The 19,304-nt window shown below is 42.6% G+C and overlaps 1 protein-coding gene across 1 annotated transcript in view; it reads right to left on the reverse strand.

Moving 5' to 3' along the window:
- Positions 1-5,968: 5,968 nt before the first annotated feature.
- The window catches only part of LOC115403555 (neuroligin-4, X-linked-like), a 15,140-nt gene continuing 1,804 nt past the window's right edge, over positions 5,969-19,304 (reverse strand). Inside the window, exons 3-8 of the mRNA XM_030112500.1 lie at positions 16,121-16,306; positions 14,846-15,296; positions 13,211-13,424; positions 12,339-12,463; positions 8,564-9,173; positions 5,969-6,439 (exon numbers count right to left, since the gene is read on the reverse strand). Coding sequence (XP_029968360.1) covers positions 6,032-6,439; positions 8,564-9,173; positions 12,339-12,463; positions 13,211-13,424; positions 14,846-15,296; positions 16,121-16,306 — 1,994 coding nt within the window. The 3' untranslated portion in view covers positions 5,969-6,031. The remainder of the gene's footprint in view (positions 6,440-8,563; positions 9,174-12,338; positions 12,464-13,210; positions 13,425-14,845; positions 15,297-16,120; positions 16,307-19,304) is intronic.

A 19,304-nucleotide genomic window follows, 5' to 3' on the forward strand; every position in this document is an offset into this window, starting at 1 on the left:
AGAGGGAGACAGCGGAGGGGAGGGTCGATTAAATGGAAGGAGAGGAGGCATACAACAAAAAATAAGTGTAGTGAAGTGTAGTGGAGAGGAGAGAGGAGTGGAGTGAGAGGCGAGCGTGCAGACGAGAAATGGAAAAAGAAGAGCGACTGGACACGCTGCGACCTCAAATGCTCGGCTGCAATGACGTTTTGAAGATCATCTCAAGGTTGTTAGATAAGAGGAAACCCATTCAGACGGAGGAGAGCAGAGGAGAGGAGAGGAGGGTGAAGGGGGGGTGGGGGGTGGGGGGTGAGGTGGGGGTGATAGCGAGAGGACCAACAGGAGGAAGGAGGTAAGAGATAAAAGGGGGATCGTGTAATAGTGAGGGAGACAGAGAGTGATGAAGACCGCCGAGAAAATGATTTAATGACTCAAGTTGCCAAAAGGCATGCAGTAGCAGTGTGTGTGTGTGTGTGTGTGTGTGTGTGTGTGTGTTTGCGTGCGTGCGTGTGTGCATGGAGGAGGAAAGTACACATGAGCCTGTGCACTGCTTGCTTGCATCGCTATGAGGGAGCATGCAAACCAGTCTGTATGCAGGAGTGCTTGTGCTCATGTATCGATGCTTGCATGTGTGTGTGTGTGTGTGTGTGTGTGAGTGTGAGTGTGTGCGTGCACGCATTTTGGCAGGATTGATTAAGTACTGCGAGCCTGCCAGCCAATAAACAAGAAGGCAGGCTGTGTTCCATTCCTTAATGAGTTACCCTTATCTGTTACCCTGCTCTCCTCTCCTCCGTCCATGCATCCTTTATTTACTCCCCATTACATTATCCCCTTCACTCTCCCTCCCATATGTCCTATTATCATTCATCTTGCATCCTCCACTCTTGCCTCTCTTTCAATATTTCCTAGCTCAAAGGCCTCTTCACTTTTATCTTCCTGCTCCTCCCTTCTCTACTCATTCCTTCATTTTTTTTTTTCTCGAAAGAGAGGAAAAAAAAAAAACCAGCAGGAGGAGATGACACTGTCACGGGCTTTCACATGCCGTAGGGTGGAACACAAGCACATATAATTTGCTCAAATCAGAGGCCTGATATGCAGAGCGTCTTGTGAACGTGACTCCAGCCAGTCAGCATTTGCATATGTTATATATTCAGCTCGTAGTATTGTAAGTAGGGGAAGAGTTCAACCAGCCCAACAATAGTGCGCCTCCAGGCGTGGGACTGTCAATGTGTCGCTCCACCACTTTGGTCCAGACTTAAAATTACTTGCAGATGGACTGCCTTGATATTTCCTACAGACGTTAATGGTCTCCTGGAGAAGGTTAATGAGGTTGGTGAACCTTTGTCTTCTAACCAAATAGTTGCAAAAATTAGGATCATATCCTTCTGCTTCAACTGTACGCCGTGTTTAGACTCAATTAGCGTGTTATTCTAAGTCATTGTAAGCCTGTTAACATGCCGATTTTAGCATTTACCTCAAAGCATTACTGGCATTAAACACAGTCCCATAGAGCTGCCAGCACAGCAAGAGGCTCTTAGTCTTGGTTAAACAATGTATTTGTTCACTCTCTGAAAGTAAAACACCCGATTATGATTAAGTGTGTGATTCTTTTTGCTCTCTTTCTCGTATATGAAAATTTTCCATTTAAAAAGTAGCATACATTTGTCAGTCTGAGACGGGCTTTTTCCTAAAGCATCAAAACTAAGCAGTACATTCGAACAGTGAGGATTAGTAGCCAAGTGGAAAAAAAAAAAAACGTGTAACGGTTGCTTAAGATCAACCACGGAAGCAGAATAAACCCTTTAACATTAAAAAAACTCCCAAACAGTCATCATATGATTCATTTCCAGCTTTTAAATGTGAGTCAGGTGTCTGTGAAAAGGAACCAAGTCCCCGCCATCTGTGCAACATTTTCTCACATGATACAAGTGCAATTGGTGGAAAATATCCTGATGACATTAATCAAGCTGAAAGTACACAGCATTTCAGAGAGTTTCAGTTAAACTGTTGTACTAAAGTGTTTTCTCCGGGTCCAAGTTGGGTTTGATTCATTGCAAAGTGGCTGGTGGTGCCGGGTCTGCTTTGATGAATGTCAGCCTATCGGACTGCCAGGCAGTCTCCACCGACCTCTCCCAAGCCCTTTGTGCACATGTTGACGTCAAACAAACAAAAAAACACACCTGGTCATGTCTCCAACTCATGCTTTCTGGTGTGTTGCCTTTCATAAATCAAATTAACTGCAGTTATATCTAGTTAATGGGATTAGAACAGGGACACAATGTAGGAGACATCAATCTGGTCTGGAAGTCAGCCATGAATGTGGGTCCTCTCACATCTCACAGGGTCTCTCTGGCCAGCTGGCAGGGGCTGCCGCTCCTTGATGATTTACAAAAATGTCTCCCTGTTTTTGCTGCAGCAGTGACTCTGGTAATTGTACGACATATGGGCTATAGAGCATAGCTAAAGACAATCCATAAAAATCCCACTTAACATTGTTTTGAAATTCATCAACATTCAGGGAAATGCCCCAAGTAGCATTCTTTCAGGAAAATGGATACCAACTCTCCTGTTTGTATGACTAATATATTGCACTCAGCAGTCAATTAGCTTATAGCTCAGCAAGATTGGAAGGCATCGAAAATGTATGAAGCGGTTATAAATATATCACTTCTGGACGGAGCCAGGCGAGCCGCTCGGCCTTGATTCAAGTTATGTTAATCTAAGACAATCTTAGTAGAGTTCATTGGGAGTCGATGACAATGTGCAACGTTTCTGAATAAAAAAATACTGGTTTGAAATATTTCTGTCACCAATGGATTTTGCGTGACTCCACCTCAGAACTTTGAAGTTCTGTGAAAACTGAACTTTGAAAATGAAGACATACAAGACATTTAAAATGCTCATAAATTGTAAAATACTGATATTTTTATTTTTCAAAAATGCAGCAGAAATGTTTTATGCTTGACACAATCCAGCTTCCCGCTGAGTCAGTAAACCCATAAGGAAAAGAAAAACAACCAAAAAAAAAAAAAAGGAATTCAATCAAACAACCGTTAAATGTTATTTTTGTTTCTTTTGAAAAAAGTTCTTTGCTTGCCATCCACAAATTTTTCAGCTTTCGTTTTTCATGTTTTTAGTTGACAGTGAACTAAAATCTCTCATGAGGAAGTTACTTAGGATGAGAGGAGGTTAAATAGGCCTCACTGTGAAAAAGCTGCACATGGAGTCGCACAGATGGGCAGAGACGGGGGAGGAACTGGGAGGATGGGACACAGCGTGGGGTAAGAACGGGGGGGAAGTCGACCGGGAGGTTGTTGGGGCCTTTGGTTGAGTTACTGGCTCAAATCAAGAAATTCAAAAGGTCCGTTTTTTTAGTGGAAAGTTTTTTCGTTTTTTTTTTATTGTTATGCTAGTGCAGCTTGGAGATTTCAGCCTCTATCGCACTGGGCGACAAGCACATTAGTGACAGTTTTCAAGACTTGTGTGACATGCGAAAGATAATTACGGACTGTTGATGTTTGATGTTGCCTGGCGAACGTGTGACATTAATTGAGGATTCTTGGCCATATAAATACGGGGATCTCACCCCACTTGAGCGATCATTTTGTCCTGACACAGCAAGCGAAATTGAGGTCATAAAAGAAGTGCGGATGCTGCTGGGTCAGACCAGGCCGACACGCCGGAGGCTCGCGTTTTGCTCAAATTTGCAGAAACTCAATTGAGAGGCGGGTTCAAGATGGTATGAGAGAAAATCCCAAACCCCCGCGAACGTTCCGAGATTTGGAAAACTCTGTTACAAATTACGTTTGCAATATGTGGAAGCCCAGTGCGATAGCAGCGTTTCAGTGCCTTAGATATAAAACTCCTCAGTGTGAGTTGTTTGGAGCAAGATTTATAAACGCCTGATATCTTGTTACGGCGACAAAAACCAATATCGCGGCCCTGAAGCGCTCACAGCGAAGCAGAAAGGCTCGCCACAGTCAGTCAATATTTCCACAATACGCTCGCTGGAGTTTCAAAGTAAATTTCACTTCTTTTTCAGTCTGTCTTGGTGGAAATCTCAAACAAAATATTGCTTTATCATCGGGATAATAAGGTTTGAGTAGCAGCATGTTTCGAGACCACATAAGGATGATCGCCTCCACCTCAACTCCACACAGAATCTACCTCATTAATCAAGTCTGGCTCCAAACAACTGACACCGCAGTGGCAGGTAGTAAACCAAGCTCAGGCCCGTCACGCAGGGGCGACACGGCTTCATTTTTTTTCTGCAGGCTACCGGCGATACTGTGAGGAAATTGCTAAAATACGACACCTCTTTACTTCAGAACAGCGTGAGTAATGTTTTATAATTTGAATTCGGCTCGACTTTAAAGCGGTGCTTTTCAAAGGGACGGGGCTTCAGTCAGCTTTAGGTAGTTCAATCAGGAGCTCTGAAATATTGTGGCCCCTGGTAAAGTGTGAAACATAAAGGTCAGACCAAAAAAAAAAAAAAAAAAAAAAAAAAAAGAGAGAGAGAGAGAGAGAGCGCATCCTTGAATTTTTAAGAACATGCTGTGATTTAAGACTCCCTGAATCATCACCACCGGTCTGTCTGTCTGCAGATACATTTATAGGGGTTGGGTGTCTTAGGAGTAAAAGGTAAGGCCTTGAAGATGATTTTTAGGGAAAAGGGGGGAAAAGGAAAGCCGGGTGAGGGATAGGTTCAACGGGTTAATGGTTTTTTTTTGGCTGGTGCTCAATCATCAAACCAATATTGCATTATCTACACAGTACTAGCTCATTATCTGACGGTCAAAGAATAGACAGAATGGAGTGGAAAATGTCCTACACTTCAACTACTAAACAAGTATCTAAATGCGCACATTGTTAAGAATTACTGAAATGGCTGTGCATAGCAAATATAGCCTTTAAATAAAGGTACTGTGTACATATTACAGTGGGTGAGATCGAAAGACAACCAGCCTTGCTTCAGGACATCTATACAATAATATAGTAATATCTGAAATGAAAGCAATAATGTGGTTAAATAAGTAATGTTTTAATGCAAGAGCAGGTAAATGCTATAAATCATAATATATCATCTGTATCTTTCCATTCTATTTACAAGAGTTTAACACATAGCTGGTTAGAGTGATTCCTCAGTCACACTGCAGAGGCCCTTCCTTCTCCTAAAATCTGTCTCTTGGCACACTTTCTTTCTTTTTTTTTGTGGTTTTCTTATCACTCTATCTCCCCTGCATCTTCATCACTCTCAGAACTGTTAGATCCCTCACAATACAGTCTTAATCTCTTTCCCTTCATCTGACCAACTGTTGCTTCAGCTAATGTTGACTTTTTTTTAAATCCTCCTCTTCCTCTCAATCTGTTTTTTTATTCTTTCTTTCTTTCTTCTTTTTTATTTTTTTTACAACCGTCTCTCACTGAAATTTGTTTATTTTCTCCTCAGCTTAGTTTGATCCTTGGCAGATAGGGCCTTTGATCTTTTAATGGAAAAAAAAAATGCTACATTCACATTTCACAGGTTGTTCAAGTTGACATCAGCAGTCTGTGTGTGGTACTTCTTAGCTCAGCTCCAGCGTCTGCGTCTGTCCTCCTCGGTCCCGGCGCGGCACAGTAGGAGATGTAAAGTAACTGACCCTTTTCGCCACAGCGTTCCTCATCGTCCTCCTCCTCCTCCTCCTCCTCCTCCTCCTCGGGCGTAGAAAAAGCAGATTTTAATATCCAAAGCAGGTTTTCCGACATCTGACGGATGTCCTGGCTCGTCAGGTCGCGAGCGGCTGATGCACGGACGAGCCTCTCCGGGGATCCGGTCCGCCTTCGGTTCGTCCGACATGCAACACACAGCTGTCTGTCTTCTCATCCTGTTACTCAAAAATGTCTCTCTGTCGCTCCGTCAGTAACAATCCTGCAGGGTAATTAGTAGAGGTATTTAAGTCTTTTGTTCCGTTTGTGTTTGCGTGTGTGTGTGTGTGTGTGTGTGTGTGTGTGTGTACTACATATGACTGTGTGTTGTAACAAAGTCCCTGTATGTGTGCGTACTGTGCTGCGGTTATACACGTGTGGTGGAGTGTGTGTGCGTGGAGATGTGTGTGTGTGGCAAGTGTGTGTTACTATAGGGGCTATGGTGTGTGTATCCCTGGTGAGGATGCCCCATCCGCATCCCGACCACGGATCCGGGTGTCATTGGCGTCATTGGCGTCGCGGGCGTGACAGGGTGCGACCCGGGGGTCACCGGCAGCGACCCCGGGGTCAGGGAGGTCATGAGGGGCACGTCGTCGGGCGAGCGCCGCAAGGTGAGGGTGTAATCGGGCGGGCAGGTGAGGCGCACGGTGTCCAGCGTGCTGTAGATGTCCTGGGTGTCCAGGCCGTCCAGGGCGTCCAGCGTGTCCAGCGTGTGATGATGGTGAGCGTTGTTTCTCTCGTCCGCCGACGCCACGTCACACTCCAGCTGCTTCACCTGGAAATGATTGGTTTTGTGATTAAAAGCAGCATTTGAACCACATCTATCAGTCGTCATTACTTCACCAGTCCTGAAAATGAAAGATGTATTTCGTGATAAAATGTATGAATATTATCTGATTTAATCCTTCATCAGCCAAGTGACTGTACGCAATCACATCCAAATTTCTTCGCATTTCCTCTGAGTTAATCATTTCAAATACACAACAGTGCTTCTTAACACTGAGATAAAAGCTGCTGTCTTGTTTCCCTTTTTCCTTATCAAGTCATGCGTTCCCTGTCACCGCACTTCACTGATGCATTTCCCTTGAAAATATGGAATAAAGCAAACAAAGACAATACGTTTTATAGTAGTAAAATGATACTCAGTTGTTTATAGTCAATATTTCACAGTAATCTAGATAAATAGATAAAAAATAGTGAACCATTTACGCCTGAAATAGTGAACTGTGTGTCATTTTGGGCAGCTAATGGGGACCAGAAGTTCTTATTTGATAAACGCAACATCAGAGTGTTTGTTCACGTGGCTTAAAGATAGTTTGCTGAATGCCCTTTAAAACGTGAATAAATAACATCCAGACAAACAGTTTATTTTCTGAATGAGTTCCCACAGTAAGCCTGTAAGTGCTCAGCTACAGAAGGTCAGAGAAGGTGATCTTATTTGTTGGTTTAATGATGATCAAAGTGGCTTATCTCTGATACATTCATCCATTCATCGATCTGTCAATCCTTCCCCTGACACCTGATCTCCTTTCCCACTAACTCTATACTACAAGTTGATATTGCCAATAACGCACCTGTTAAGTAACTGAGGAATAAAATAATGATGTAATGCTAAAGACATATTTAATAACTTAGGTTTTCATGTTATTTCAGGCCAAATATTTGATCCCACATTGATCTCTTTGTGCGTTCATACAGTTATGTGTAAAAAAAATGGAACTGTAGTTCACTAAAAAAATGGTTTCCACTTTTGTTCATTTTATCTAAGAAATCTGAATGGCTAATTAGGGTTATTTTAAATGCAATTCATAAGAATGGATGTGAAATGATTCGTTAATTAGTGGAGTGAATTAGCTCTGCGGGTGATGGAAAGTACTCAGGCTCACTTTGCTTCTGAGAGTCACGGTGAAATGGAGCAGTCGCTCTTCCTCTAAGGAGGACTGAATCAGAACCTTGTCGATTCACCCGTGTTTTACTGTGAGCCGTAATTTCTTCAAGTTCAACTGAATCCTGAATTCATCACCAAAACACAATTAAAAAAAAAAAAAAGAAATATCTGGGGAACGTTTATCCCACTCAAGAGCCACATTTGGCCCTGCCTTCTACCAAAAATTGGGTTAAAAACTAATTCTAAATAAAGTGTGACATTTGTCATCTAAATCACTCCTGGTTGAATTTCAGTGATTTTTAGACTGTGCTCTATGGACTAATGTATTTTTCGGAGTCACATCCTAACCGAATAAATAAAACATAAATCAGCTCATGTAAAAAGACTTTCAATGTTTTTGAGAGAAAAATAGCACAAGATAAACAAAAGATAACTTAAAAAAAAAAAAATTATATAAGCAGCAGCATCAGCAGCAGCAGCAGCGTTGAGCTAGATAACTGTAGCTAAATTACCAATTAAGGAAATTTGTCAGCTATAAAATATATCTAACGTTCAGCGCTCACTGTGTGGGATTTCAAAGCAACACGGCGCAACTAACAGATTTCAGGAGAGGCCAAATAGTCAGTGGATAAATCAGAGGCAGTTGGAGGCAATTCAGGCGACTGTACACAATTCTCACATGCACAGGCATCAAAACTCCCACAGACGCACACTCACACACACACACACACACACACACACACACACACACTCTGACAGTGTCTGCTGATGGCAGGCTGTGTTTTGTGAGAGTGCTCCACTGGCAGCTGCTCCGCTGGCGAGACAAGTGTTCAGTCATGTCGTCACACAACCTCCGCTGACTTCATGCTAATTAAATGTCAAATAATGGATATTTGCATAAAGTTTTAGCATTTTTATTTGACTTGAAGTGATGTGGCTGCATAAGCAGAGACAGGCCCCACCGCAGCCCGGGCTCCAGTCGTAACGTTTACATAATGCTCTTCCCCTCACCTGTAGCGACATCAGTCCCTCCCCCTGCAGGTGGGCCGCCACGTCCGCCGGCGTGATGTCTCGCCGCGGCGGGGGGAGCGGGCGAGGCCTGCGGTGCTCCAGCCGCCTCTTGTCCTTCTTATACAGCAGAGCGGCGAACGCCAGTATGTTCAGGAACAAGAGCGACGCCCCCACCGCGATGGTGACGGACAGTTCGGTGGAGTAGTCTTCCGGGGGGACGCGCACGCCGTTCTCCTCTCCGCCCTGGCCTAGCGCCGACTCGGGCGGCTGGGGAGTGCCTCCCTGCGAGCCCGGGTGGCGCGTGCTGCTGGGAGGCCAACCTTTAGACAGACGCTTGGTGTAGGAATACGGGGTGTCGTCCTGCGGCGACGGGCTGTGTGTGAAGGAGGAGACGGACTGGAGCAGCTCGTTGACGTGATGCAGGTGAGGAACCAGCTGCAGCCAGAAGGAGATCTTGGTGGCGCGGTAGTGGTCTCTGACCCGGGGCTTCAGGCCGATGTGCAGGTACAGCTGCTCTTTAGGGGTGTATTTAGACCAGGCCACCTCTTCAAAGCGATTGGGCTTGGTGTGAATGAATTTGGTGTCTTGTGGAACTGGCTGGTTTGGATCACTGGAAAGAGAGAAATTTAGAGTTAGTTTCATCATCATGTGAACAAATATGAAATTCTATTAGAATCAGTATCAGTATTTGCCACCACTGATTTATTTTCAACATGATTTCATCTCAAAATAAAAATGATCGACATTCTCTGTGTCCCATGCCCCACAGAGAGGCCTCCGACACACTTTGATATCCAGACATGTGAAGCATCAACAGCATCATGGGCAATGGCACATCATTAGATAATAAAAGTCAAGTTGTCAAAAAAAGAATAATGCAACATTACAGCAAAGCGTGTAATAGCTGACTCCTCCCACAGTATCACTGCAACACCAGAAACGTCTCAAAGAAATCCCACTGGGAATAGAGGGTCTCTGTCACATCTTTACATTTATTGCTATCTGTTGAATTCAAAAATCTTTTTAGCACGTTGATCTTAAGTTTTATGTTTTACCACATGTGGTTCATATATTCAGTGGAAGTTAAACTACTGATAATATATTCTTTTTATCTCTTCAAAAGTCAGGAAGTTTTGACACGGCTGCTGGGAACTTCATCTCAGCAGGCAACCATCCTCTGAGGAGACAGAGTTTCTCTGGAGTTGGCCAACAGCTCCTCCTGACGTCTTTCTCTATCAAAGTGACATGACAAACTGGTGGCAAAAAGCATTTGCAGGGAGCAAAACAAGATTTATTTTTCCGTGCACATCGCTCGGAGGTGCTTTAGTTGTCGACCATTGATTTTTGGCCGGTTTATATTCTTCTTACAAAAAAGCTCCAGCTCATGCACAGCTCCGATTCCTGAACTCTGCACTGTCTGAAAGCTAAAAAAACTCCAATGTCTGCATTAAAGATGAATGTGGGCGCATGGCGCTGTGAGAATATCACGAAAAATCACCTCTCGGACACATAGGGACAGGCATTCATTTGCCCATTTACCAACAAAATTTGTGTCGGCGGCTTTAAATGTTGTAAATGAAGCTGCGGCACATCTTCACAGACCTGCCAGTTAAACTCCGTGCGCTCGCTTGTCAGTCAACGTCTCACCAGCTCATGTAAAGACCTGCCGACGCATAAACGCACACACACAGGCGGGCGAACGCGCACACACGCGCACAGGCTGAGGATTTATACGCCTGCACAGAGGTGCACAAAATATACATCAGGGAGCATCACCGCTCCCTTGTTAAATTGAGCTGTCGCAGAGCTCCGTCACCGTCTGAGGCTCTCCGCACAGACAGAAATCCTTCTTCAGAGGAAGTTTCCCATTGATAATTGAAGTGTACACTGAAATCTTCACAGCCCTGCTAAGTGGTTTTATCTTTGCACCTCGCCGCAGTGGAAATGGCAACGCAAACTATGGGCTTCACACTGCAGGGATAATGCAATGTGATGTCCTTAATGCATGCACATTAAGCACAGATTTGTTTTTGGCTTGCCTTGTTTTTTTTTTTTCCTCTGTTCATGTCACAGTCAAAATATGTCCTGATTATTTTATGCAGTGAGATATGAAAGCTCGGCGGTGATCAAGGCCTAAACTGAAGACGCCTGTAAATCTGAGGAGGTCTCAGTGGAGCGAGCCTCGATTGGATTAATTACTTGTAATTACTCACTTTGAGCAGTGCAGAAAGAGGGTCCATCCTCAACAATTACTTTTATCTCGTATATCATGTCAGAGAGGGAAGATAAAAGCTGGCCTTATCAGTGTGGATTGTCAGGTTTCTGAAGATCTGATGTGGATTCTCTTTATAAAACCAATATTTTTCCAAGCTGCCTGCATGCTTACAGATGATTTCATTTGCCGTCTAATAAATTGGATCTCTAGTAGTAGCTCCGGGCAGTCCTTTTTAATTCTAATTTGATAGTTTGAACAAAGAGAAGACAAGAGAAGAAAAAGAGAAGAGAAGAGAAGAGAAGAGAAGAGAAGAGAAGAGAAGAGAAGAGAAGAGAAGAGAAGAGAAGAGAAGAGAAGAGAAGACAGTCATTTCTTGGACTTCACCTTGGATTTTCTCAGGGGCTTTTTTCAGGTGCAAGGACTCTTTCCCAGCCAAGGTCCAAAAAAGAAAATCCTTGTCAAGATTCTGACATGACAGAGAACCTGCCTGGACTCTTTGCCAAAATTAGTCTGCAGTGCTGCTTTTATGATCTGAAGTACTGTCTTCTCCTCAGACATCAGAGACCTTCTGAAGGAAAAGTTATTATAATAATAACACATCCTTTGCCTTTGTGGGCTCATTATTTTTGCACTGAAACTTCACTGTTTTCCTCTCATGCTACATTAAAATCCAACTTTTCTTTGTGCAGACTTCCGTTGCCAATAAAATCTAATATTTCTCCAAAAATATGTCTTTTTTTCTCTCCAAGTTATTCAAATGGTACTTGACAGAAAGGCAGCGCTGACAGGCTGATTTGCCTCCTGCAACTTTCCTACAAAACTGATGCCAGTGCATTTTTCCCGAATCGTACTTAGCTAATGCAAAATAATTGTTTATGAATATCTTTTGCAGGAAATCCATTAACTTAATGCCACAATAATAAGATGGGTTTTATTTATTTATTTATTTATTTTTGTTTTCCCATCATCGTGTGTCTCCGAGTGTCCTCTGTCTGAGCAAACACTGACAAATAATGACTTCCTGTGCCTGTTCATCTTTATTATTCATCAGTCCCACAAATTAAACATATGGAAAGGTTATCAAGTGCTGCAAAGTGGAGAGCCACTGTGCTGTTTATCTTGATGGCGCTGCACACTTCAATCTCGTCTGTCTCATTTCAAGTGTGGAGGAAGATTTGTTCCCGTAAAATCAAGAGTGAGCAACAGCAGCAACACTTGATGTTGCCAGAACCTTGCCTCCGCTGAGTCAAAGAGAAAACAATAAAGGACAACAAAGAGCACACTGACAGTTGTGTGGGCTTTGTTTCTTTTTTTTTTTTTTTTTTTTTTTTTTTTTTTACCTTAAAAATGTGATTAAATGTCCTGGCTTCCGTTCATTACTGCAGGATGTTTTTCAGCTCGCGGGTAAGGATTAGAAATTAATAAGAAACATTTGAAACGGATTTCTCCATGTGAAAAGACTGAAAGGAAGACAACCGAATGATGCTGTGTTTTTTTTTTTCTTTCTTAAAAAATAAAATGCTCCTTTCAATCGAATCAGAACAAATTTGAAACGCTCACCCAGTCTTGGCAAAGTTGGTCCAGTAAGTCATAACCACTGCGCTCAGCATCACGTCGTTCTTGGAGAAGTTACAGTTGAACAGATCAGTGGGTCCCACCATGGGCACGCCGAACACGTAGGGAACCTACACACACACACACACACACACACACACACACGAACACTATAATAACTATCTATTGGAGCCAACAGATTGCATTCATTCCTGGGACAGTAACCGTATCAATCACTGAATGTCAAAGTGCTTCATATGTAACTGCAGCGAACCTGAACTCAGGTCACTGAATCATTTTCAGTTCTTCCATTTAGAGCGAGGTCCACCTCCACTGCGTGCATGCACATTCAGTTCACACACTGCGGCGTGACAGGAGAAATCTACCTGCCTAATGCCATTCCCAGCATGTTTTCTATTAAGAAATCATAGTTAGAAAGAAACACATGAATCGATGAGGTATTAATTATTTTTGCAGAACCTTGAATAACTTGGCAGGAGACAAAACTGGGATTGTATTCTGGTAGTCGGATGCCACAGAGGTGGTCACTGTAATCAACCGAAACATCAAGCACATCTACACCTGAAAGCCAGACCTGCAGGAAAAGTGAGTTTTGTGCATTATGCACTTTGAACAGAGTTATATGTGGTGACATTTAAAACAAAAGCCCTCAATTCAATATGTGAGGGTTATATATAAAAAGATTTGCGAGACATAAGTAATGCACATTTTCCAGAGGTTTAATCATTTTATAATGAAAAAGGCTATCACTTGAGACATCATAAGAAATCTCTCCTCTTGATTTCACCCTGCGTGCCATTACAAATGTCACTTATGTTCGCCGTGCACGGCAGCTTGGTACTTTGACACCGTCTCACCTCATCTCCGTGGGCAGAGTCGGCCCAGGGCGGCGTGGCGTCGCTCTGGCAGTGGTGGTAAAAGGAGTAGAAGTAGGTGGGGGAGCCGTACTGAGCGTGGAGGTCAGCGGTGGCGATCGCAGGAGCCACCCACTGGTGGTCCGTGAAGAGCGCCACCAGCGTCTTCCGACGGGTTTCTGGATTGTCTCGGTCCGCCCAGTCAGTGTACATAAACCTGAAATAAACACATTTGAAATCAGTCAGCTGTCAGTTCATCTTAAATGTGGTCTTCACTTCCATTATTGTCATTATCGTATGCAGTCATGGCAAAAATATTGAGCTATTGCAGAGCACCTTCTGAAAAATATAAATGTTCTATATTTCTATATGGACGCAGTGACAGTGGTATTGAGTTATTCTATATTTCCATTAGGCAAGCAATTCAATTGAAAAAATGGTTGCTCTAAAGGGGATTTCGGTTACACCTTGAATTGGGTTATACACAACAAAAATAAACCTAATTACACTAATTTACTGCGCCACCAGGCGACGGCATTACGAACGCTAAAATGAAGCACACCTACTGTTGCGTGACAAACAGGTGCATGCTGGGTTATGGCTAAATGCTACAATGCTAAAATGCCCGGTGTAAACCCTCCAGCTGTGACGTCTCTTTTCACTTAACATCTGCAGTCAGCGAGGCGCACACATCTGCTCCGGCCGCAGAGCCCGAAGCCTGCAGGCACCTCTGGCGCTTCGCGGTAAAGCAACAAAAGGAGAGGTTGAAGTGGGAGCAGATTGACAATTGAGCTGGTGAGTACTACAAACTGGCTGATGGGTACGACTTTCTGACGACCCGTTTCCTAGCAACACACATTTTGTGTGTTTTGTGTGCATGGAAATGTTTGTTTTGGGGCTGTATTTGCATCGCTCGCATCCAGATTCGCGCTGACAATTTGATCGTTTTAAAACTAGCGCCTGCTTATTTGATTCACGCAAATTAGCAGTGCCACCTAAAATGTTTGGATGCGCTGTTTGTAGGTTTTGTTTCCTAGTAAATGTAGAGGAAGTGGAGGGTGTATTTATAATTGAACTTCAGTTGTGTGAACAGGCTGCAAAGGAGGAATTTATTGTTGCTCATTGGAGCATTGGGGCTGATGCAGCTCACCTGGGATAACAGGAAGCTCCACTATATTACATTATATTATCCCACACTCCGGTTTGTAGCCTGTTTTAATATAGCTCAAGCAGGAACCATCTCCTCTCCAAACCCACCTGCAGTCTTTAAAAAGTTCACGGCTTTACTCAGACTACCCTTTGTTTTTCCTTTACACGTTTGGAATTTGTTTACGCTTATTCAAAGTACCACTTTCCAGTTTCCCTTACTTCCATAATCAATAGTCATTTACACCAAACAGATTAAACAAACAACATGCAATGTGATCATCCGTAAGCTTTACAGATGCTCATTATCCACATTTCTTACTTCAGTCCACAGCGGACCCACTCCCCCTATTTATGTCAAACTGAGATAAAAGTCTCCTGACTAATGGACGTTATCGATGTTCTTATTTTAGCCCCTTCTGGAAATCTGATAAGTGTATTTCCCAGAAAGGAGCCTTAAATAGTTCCGAGTTTTTCCACACCGACGCTCACCGGATGCTCTCTCTCAGCGTGTCCCGGCCTTCTGGGTATCCGTACAGGCTATCCACAAAGTCCGACACGGCGAAGTCGAAGTCCTCGCCCGTGACCCCGTCCTCGGAGTCCACGATGCCCTCCACGAACTTCACGCCCTCGCCCTGGTTGACCCCCAGCATCACGTCATAGTTCAGAAACTCTCCCTGCTCCATCAGGATCTGGGGGTCGTCGGGTATAACGTCGCCATCGATCACCGGGGCAAACGCCGTGTGATATTTGGCCGGCGTGATGTTCTGCTCCACCAGTTCGCGGTAACTCCGGCCCTGGAGGCAGGCGACCAGTTGCGTGCTGTCGTCGATGCCGCAGCCCACCCTTTCGCCGAGCTGCCGGGCGTACTTGCTCGGCTGGTAGTTGACGGCCCAACTTGCCAGAGCGCTGCCGCTCTGGATGATGGCTCTGTGAAACAGGTCTGACACACATGAACACACAAACATGAATACAAAGAGGACTGCATAAACTATGTACACTGAAGCACTCATATACATTTATGAATGCACGGGCACACACACACACACACACATGCATGAACACACAACCATATGATTGTGCACTTGAGGGTTACACAACACATTTGCACACATAAATAGATGCAGAAGCGAGCACTCGCACAGCAAGAAAATGCTAAAGTCAGATATACATTATTCAAAAACGATGACGGGTCATGGTTTGAGCCCCAGGTTGGGGCAGGTACGGGTTAAAAGTTAAAAATAATACAGCTCTTAGCTATATGAGTCACAGACAGGCTGTGTTATTCAGAGATTTCAAAGGCATTAAGACAAGTAAATGAAAGCTGCGTCGGTTCACTGGAGATGTTGAAAAGTTTCATAACCTTAAATGTCAGAGCTTTCACAGCCCCTCGCCAGAATTACAACCTTCATTGGTGTCTCCTCATAATGTCTCCACATTTTAAAGATGGGCTGCAATTATTGAACATTTTCATTACCTTTAAATTATTTTCTCACTGATTGAAATTATTTTTTTAGGTTTTGACACAAGAAAATGAAGGAAATTGTTGACCAGTTTAAAATTACCTTCAACAATATACAAAAAAAAAATACTAAAACAAACAGAAAGTATTAACATTTGCACGGCTGGAATGGAATAAATTACCATTGATGAACTCACTAGCAGCTTCATTTTGAAATGGGAAACAATCCCTAATTGTACCATACAAACTAAAGAAAATAAAACATAAAAGAGAAAGTGCTGATTTAACTGACGAGTCTTTCTTACCCTCAGAGTAATGAGACAAGGTGAGGAGGCTCACGCAGGATGCTCCAGCTCCTGAACCAAACACCGTCACCCTGCCTGGATCCCCCCCAAAGGCTCCGATGTTCTCCTTCACCCAACGCAGAGCCTGGATCTGATCTAACAAACCGTAATTCCCTTTTGCCGCCTGGTCTCCTGTACTAAGAAATCCTGCAAACAGGCAAAGAAATGAAAGGAAAAAAAGTTAATTACAGAGGTGAACAATCTAATGGTGGCAAACACGCGAGAGCAAATACACAGGTGATCGGTTGGACGTAGTAATTATGCACGAGTTCTGCTTTTTTTTACACTTTTATGCTGAATTCACAGAAAACATTGTTTCTCTTCTATAGTCTCTCAGATTGGATCAAGTCACCAATGTACATCCAAAACATGTGAGTGAATATCATTGACACATGCATGCAACTACCCAGAATTCCCTTCACGACGGGCATTATTAAGAAAACACAGAGGATCCTAATGGCTCACTCCACTACAGAATATCTCATTACTGCAGACGCTCATTTCTGTGAACCTCAAGCACATAAGAGTATAATGAGGAAGACAGACACACCAAGATGAAACATTTCAACATTTCATTACTCGTGTGCATTTCGTTGGAAATCCTTCCTTTTGAAAGTCATCCGAGGATGACCATATACTGTTTTTTTTTTAAATATGTACTATATATACACTGTACAGTATGATAAATGTTAAAATGTAAATCAACTCTCATTCAGTTTATTTATGTTCTTTACATTTTCAGAGAAACGTGCTGCAGTTCCAGCTGATTACACTACGATGAGCAGAATATGATTATGTGCATAATTGTACATCGATTTGCATACATGGGCTCACCTCATTCATCCGACTTATGACGGCAGTGATAGGGGATGGGAGGAGGAAGCAGGCAGACCTCTACTTGTGATAATGCGTGATGATCATGATCAATGGTGGAGATAGATGAGGATGATGATGATGATGGTGGTGAAGACTGGCATTCAAAGTGGTGTGAATCCAGCAAACAGAGGCGGAGACTAGAAGATAAAATCTGTGTTATTTGACCCAGAATGAAGGTTCCTGTAGCTGCTTTTCTGTCCCCAAGGTCAGAACTGAAGAGGGTTTAGCTTCCCTCAGTAACCACATGCAGATTTATGCCACCTTATGCAATCAATGTCTGATAAAACCGTAGAAAAATCCGAGTCTTAAAAACATTTTGACCTTCAGGCGTGCGTGAATGTGAGTCCACTTCATTTTCTAATGACATTCTCAGCATAATTAAAGCAGACTCATATGTCCCTTTCTTTTTTGCCAGGAGAAAAAAATCCCTATACGATGGTTTAAACGGCTTTGTTTGTATATGTGATGAAATGTGTAAAATAATCAAACTATTACTTTAAAATCCAGGAAATACCTTCCTTAATGTGGCTTAAGTATGTTTTAATTGTTAAAAAAAGCATGTGTCAGTTTGTATATTACATTGTATTTGATTATATTTTTTAATTTTTACAGTGTTAATAGTTGCAAATGAATACAACATGAATCATTTTGGACACTGTTCCATAGACTAAATTATACCACTAATTGTAAAACATACTGTAAGTACAATTTGTTGTTTTTAGCCTGATAGCACATTTTAATTAATTTCATCACACGAAATCCTGAAAAGTGGGAAACTTCTTATGCAACCGAAGGGACAACTGCCCCAGCCAACAGAATGATATGCATCGTATGTACCTAATCAATATGAAGGCAAACTGTGGTCACACAAAGGACTCAATACTCATCAGGCCTGCAGTTTAGTACACTAAGTCATGCTACACTAAATGTTTTAACCTTTCTGAAGACCTGCTCAGGATCTGTAATTTAATAATAATGGCAATGAAACTCCAAATGCTAAGGATTCTAAGATATTCTCTCTCTTTTTTTTCCAGCCAATGAGCTTTGCATAGTTGTCTAAATTTAGAAAAACCACGGGGAATCAGATTTTCGCTGCTCAGAGAGCAATGAGTCAGACAGTCATGGAGGTAAAAAGGATCAGATCTGAGTCGATGCCAGTAGTGGAAACAATTGGCTTCGGGGGGTTTATTTCCACTGGGGACACCCAGACTGAGCATGTTTTCACTCAAAAAAAAAAACAAAAAAAAAAAACAAAAGAAAAAGCAAAACAGTGCTCTGGGTAAGAACAACTCGCTAATGGTTTTCACATTTTATAGCTCGTTGAAGGATTAAACAATCCAGATGGTGAATGTCCTATAAATTCGATCAAAAAATGAACTGTTGTGTTGAGGCATAAAAGTGGCATTTCATCCTAAGCAAAGCTGTCATATGCTGAAATAAAACCCCCCAGATGAGGGGAAAAAGGAGAAATGTTGAGCAAGAAACAAGTGACTGTGAAATTTAAGTTGAATCATATCAATTTTATCGGGCATAAATTGTATCAGCCTCCTAAACTATGGCTCATCAGAATACATTAAATGCAACAACAGACACACATCAACCCTTCGCAGAAGAATTACTTTAAAATAAACTGTTTTCTGACTCCATACTAGTGTACTCCATATATAATAGATAGTATTACATACTGAATGTGTAATAGTGTACTCACATTCATATAAAGGTTGATTTTCATGTGCGGTCCTTTGAATCACTTTGTGATCAATACCTTCTGCTGGCTTCCTCTGCCTCTAACAGAACAAGTTTTTCTCTGTAATGTCAGCAAGGAAAAAATAAAACTGCTAATTTCCAACTTATATAAATACCACCAATATGAGCACGGCGTGTTTCCAATTATTATCCATTCATCACCCTTTAGGCTGCCCCCGTGCGTAAAGTAAATTACTATCCAGTAGCTGTACGACACTGCACAGATACCCAGTGCACCTTGGCAGTAATTGCACTGCCTATTGTTGCTGCTCAAAGGGTTCGGCGTGCTTTTAAAGCACAAATTTACCCATTTTAGATGTGGATTGTCTCACTACAGATTGGCTCCCAATTGCTTGTGTTTGGGGGGGAGGGGTTCCCGTTTAGACTAACAGGCACTTAAAAAATTAGAGCTCAACATTAAAAAAAAAAAAACTTCTTTTTACCAGCGCTGTGCTGCAATCTGCTTGGTGATAGAAAAACCCTCTGTCGTGGATTAGACAGTGGCATGAGGAATGAACCTACA

The sequence above is a fragment of the Salarias fasciatus genome, chromosome 16 (genome assembly GCF_902148845.1).
Source record: "Salarias fasciatus chromosome 16, fSalaFa1.1, whole genome shotgun sequence".
In the NCBI taxonomy this organism is placed as follows: Eukaryota; Metazoa; Chordata; class Actinopteri; order Blenniiformes; family Blenniidae; genus Salarias; species Salarias fasciatus.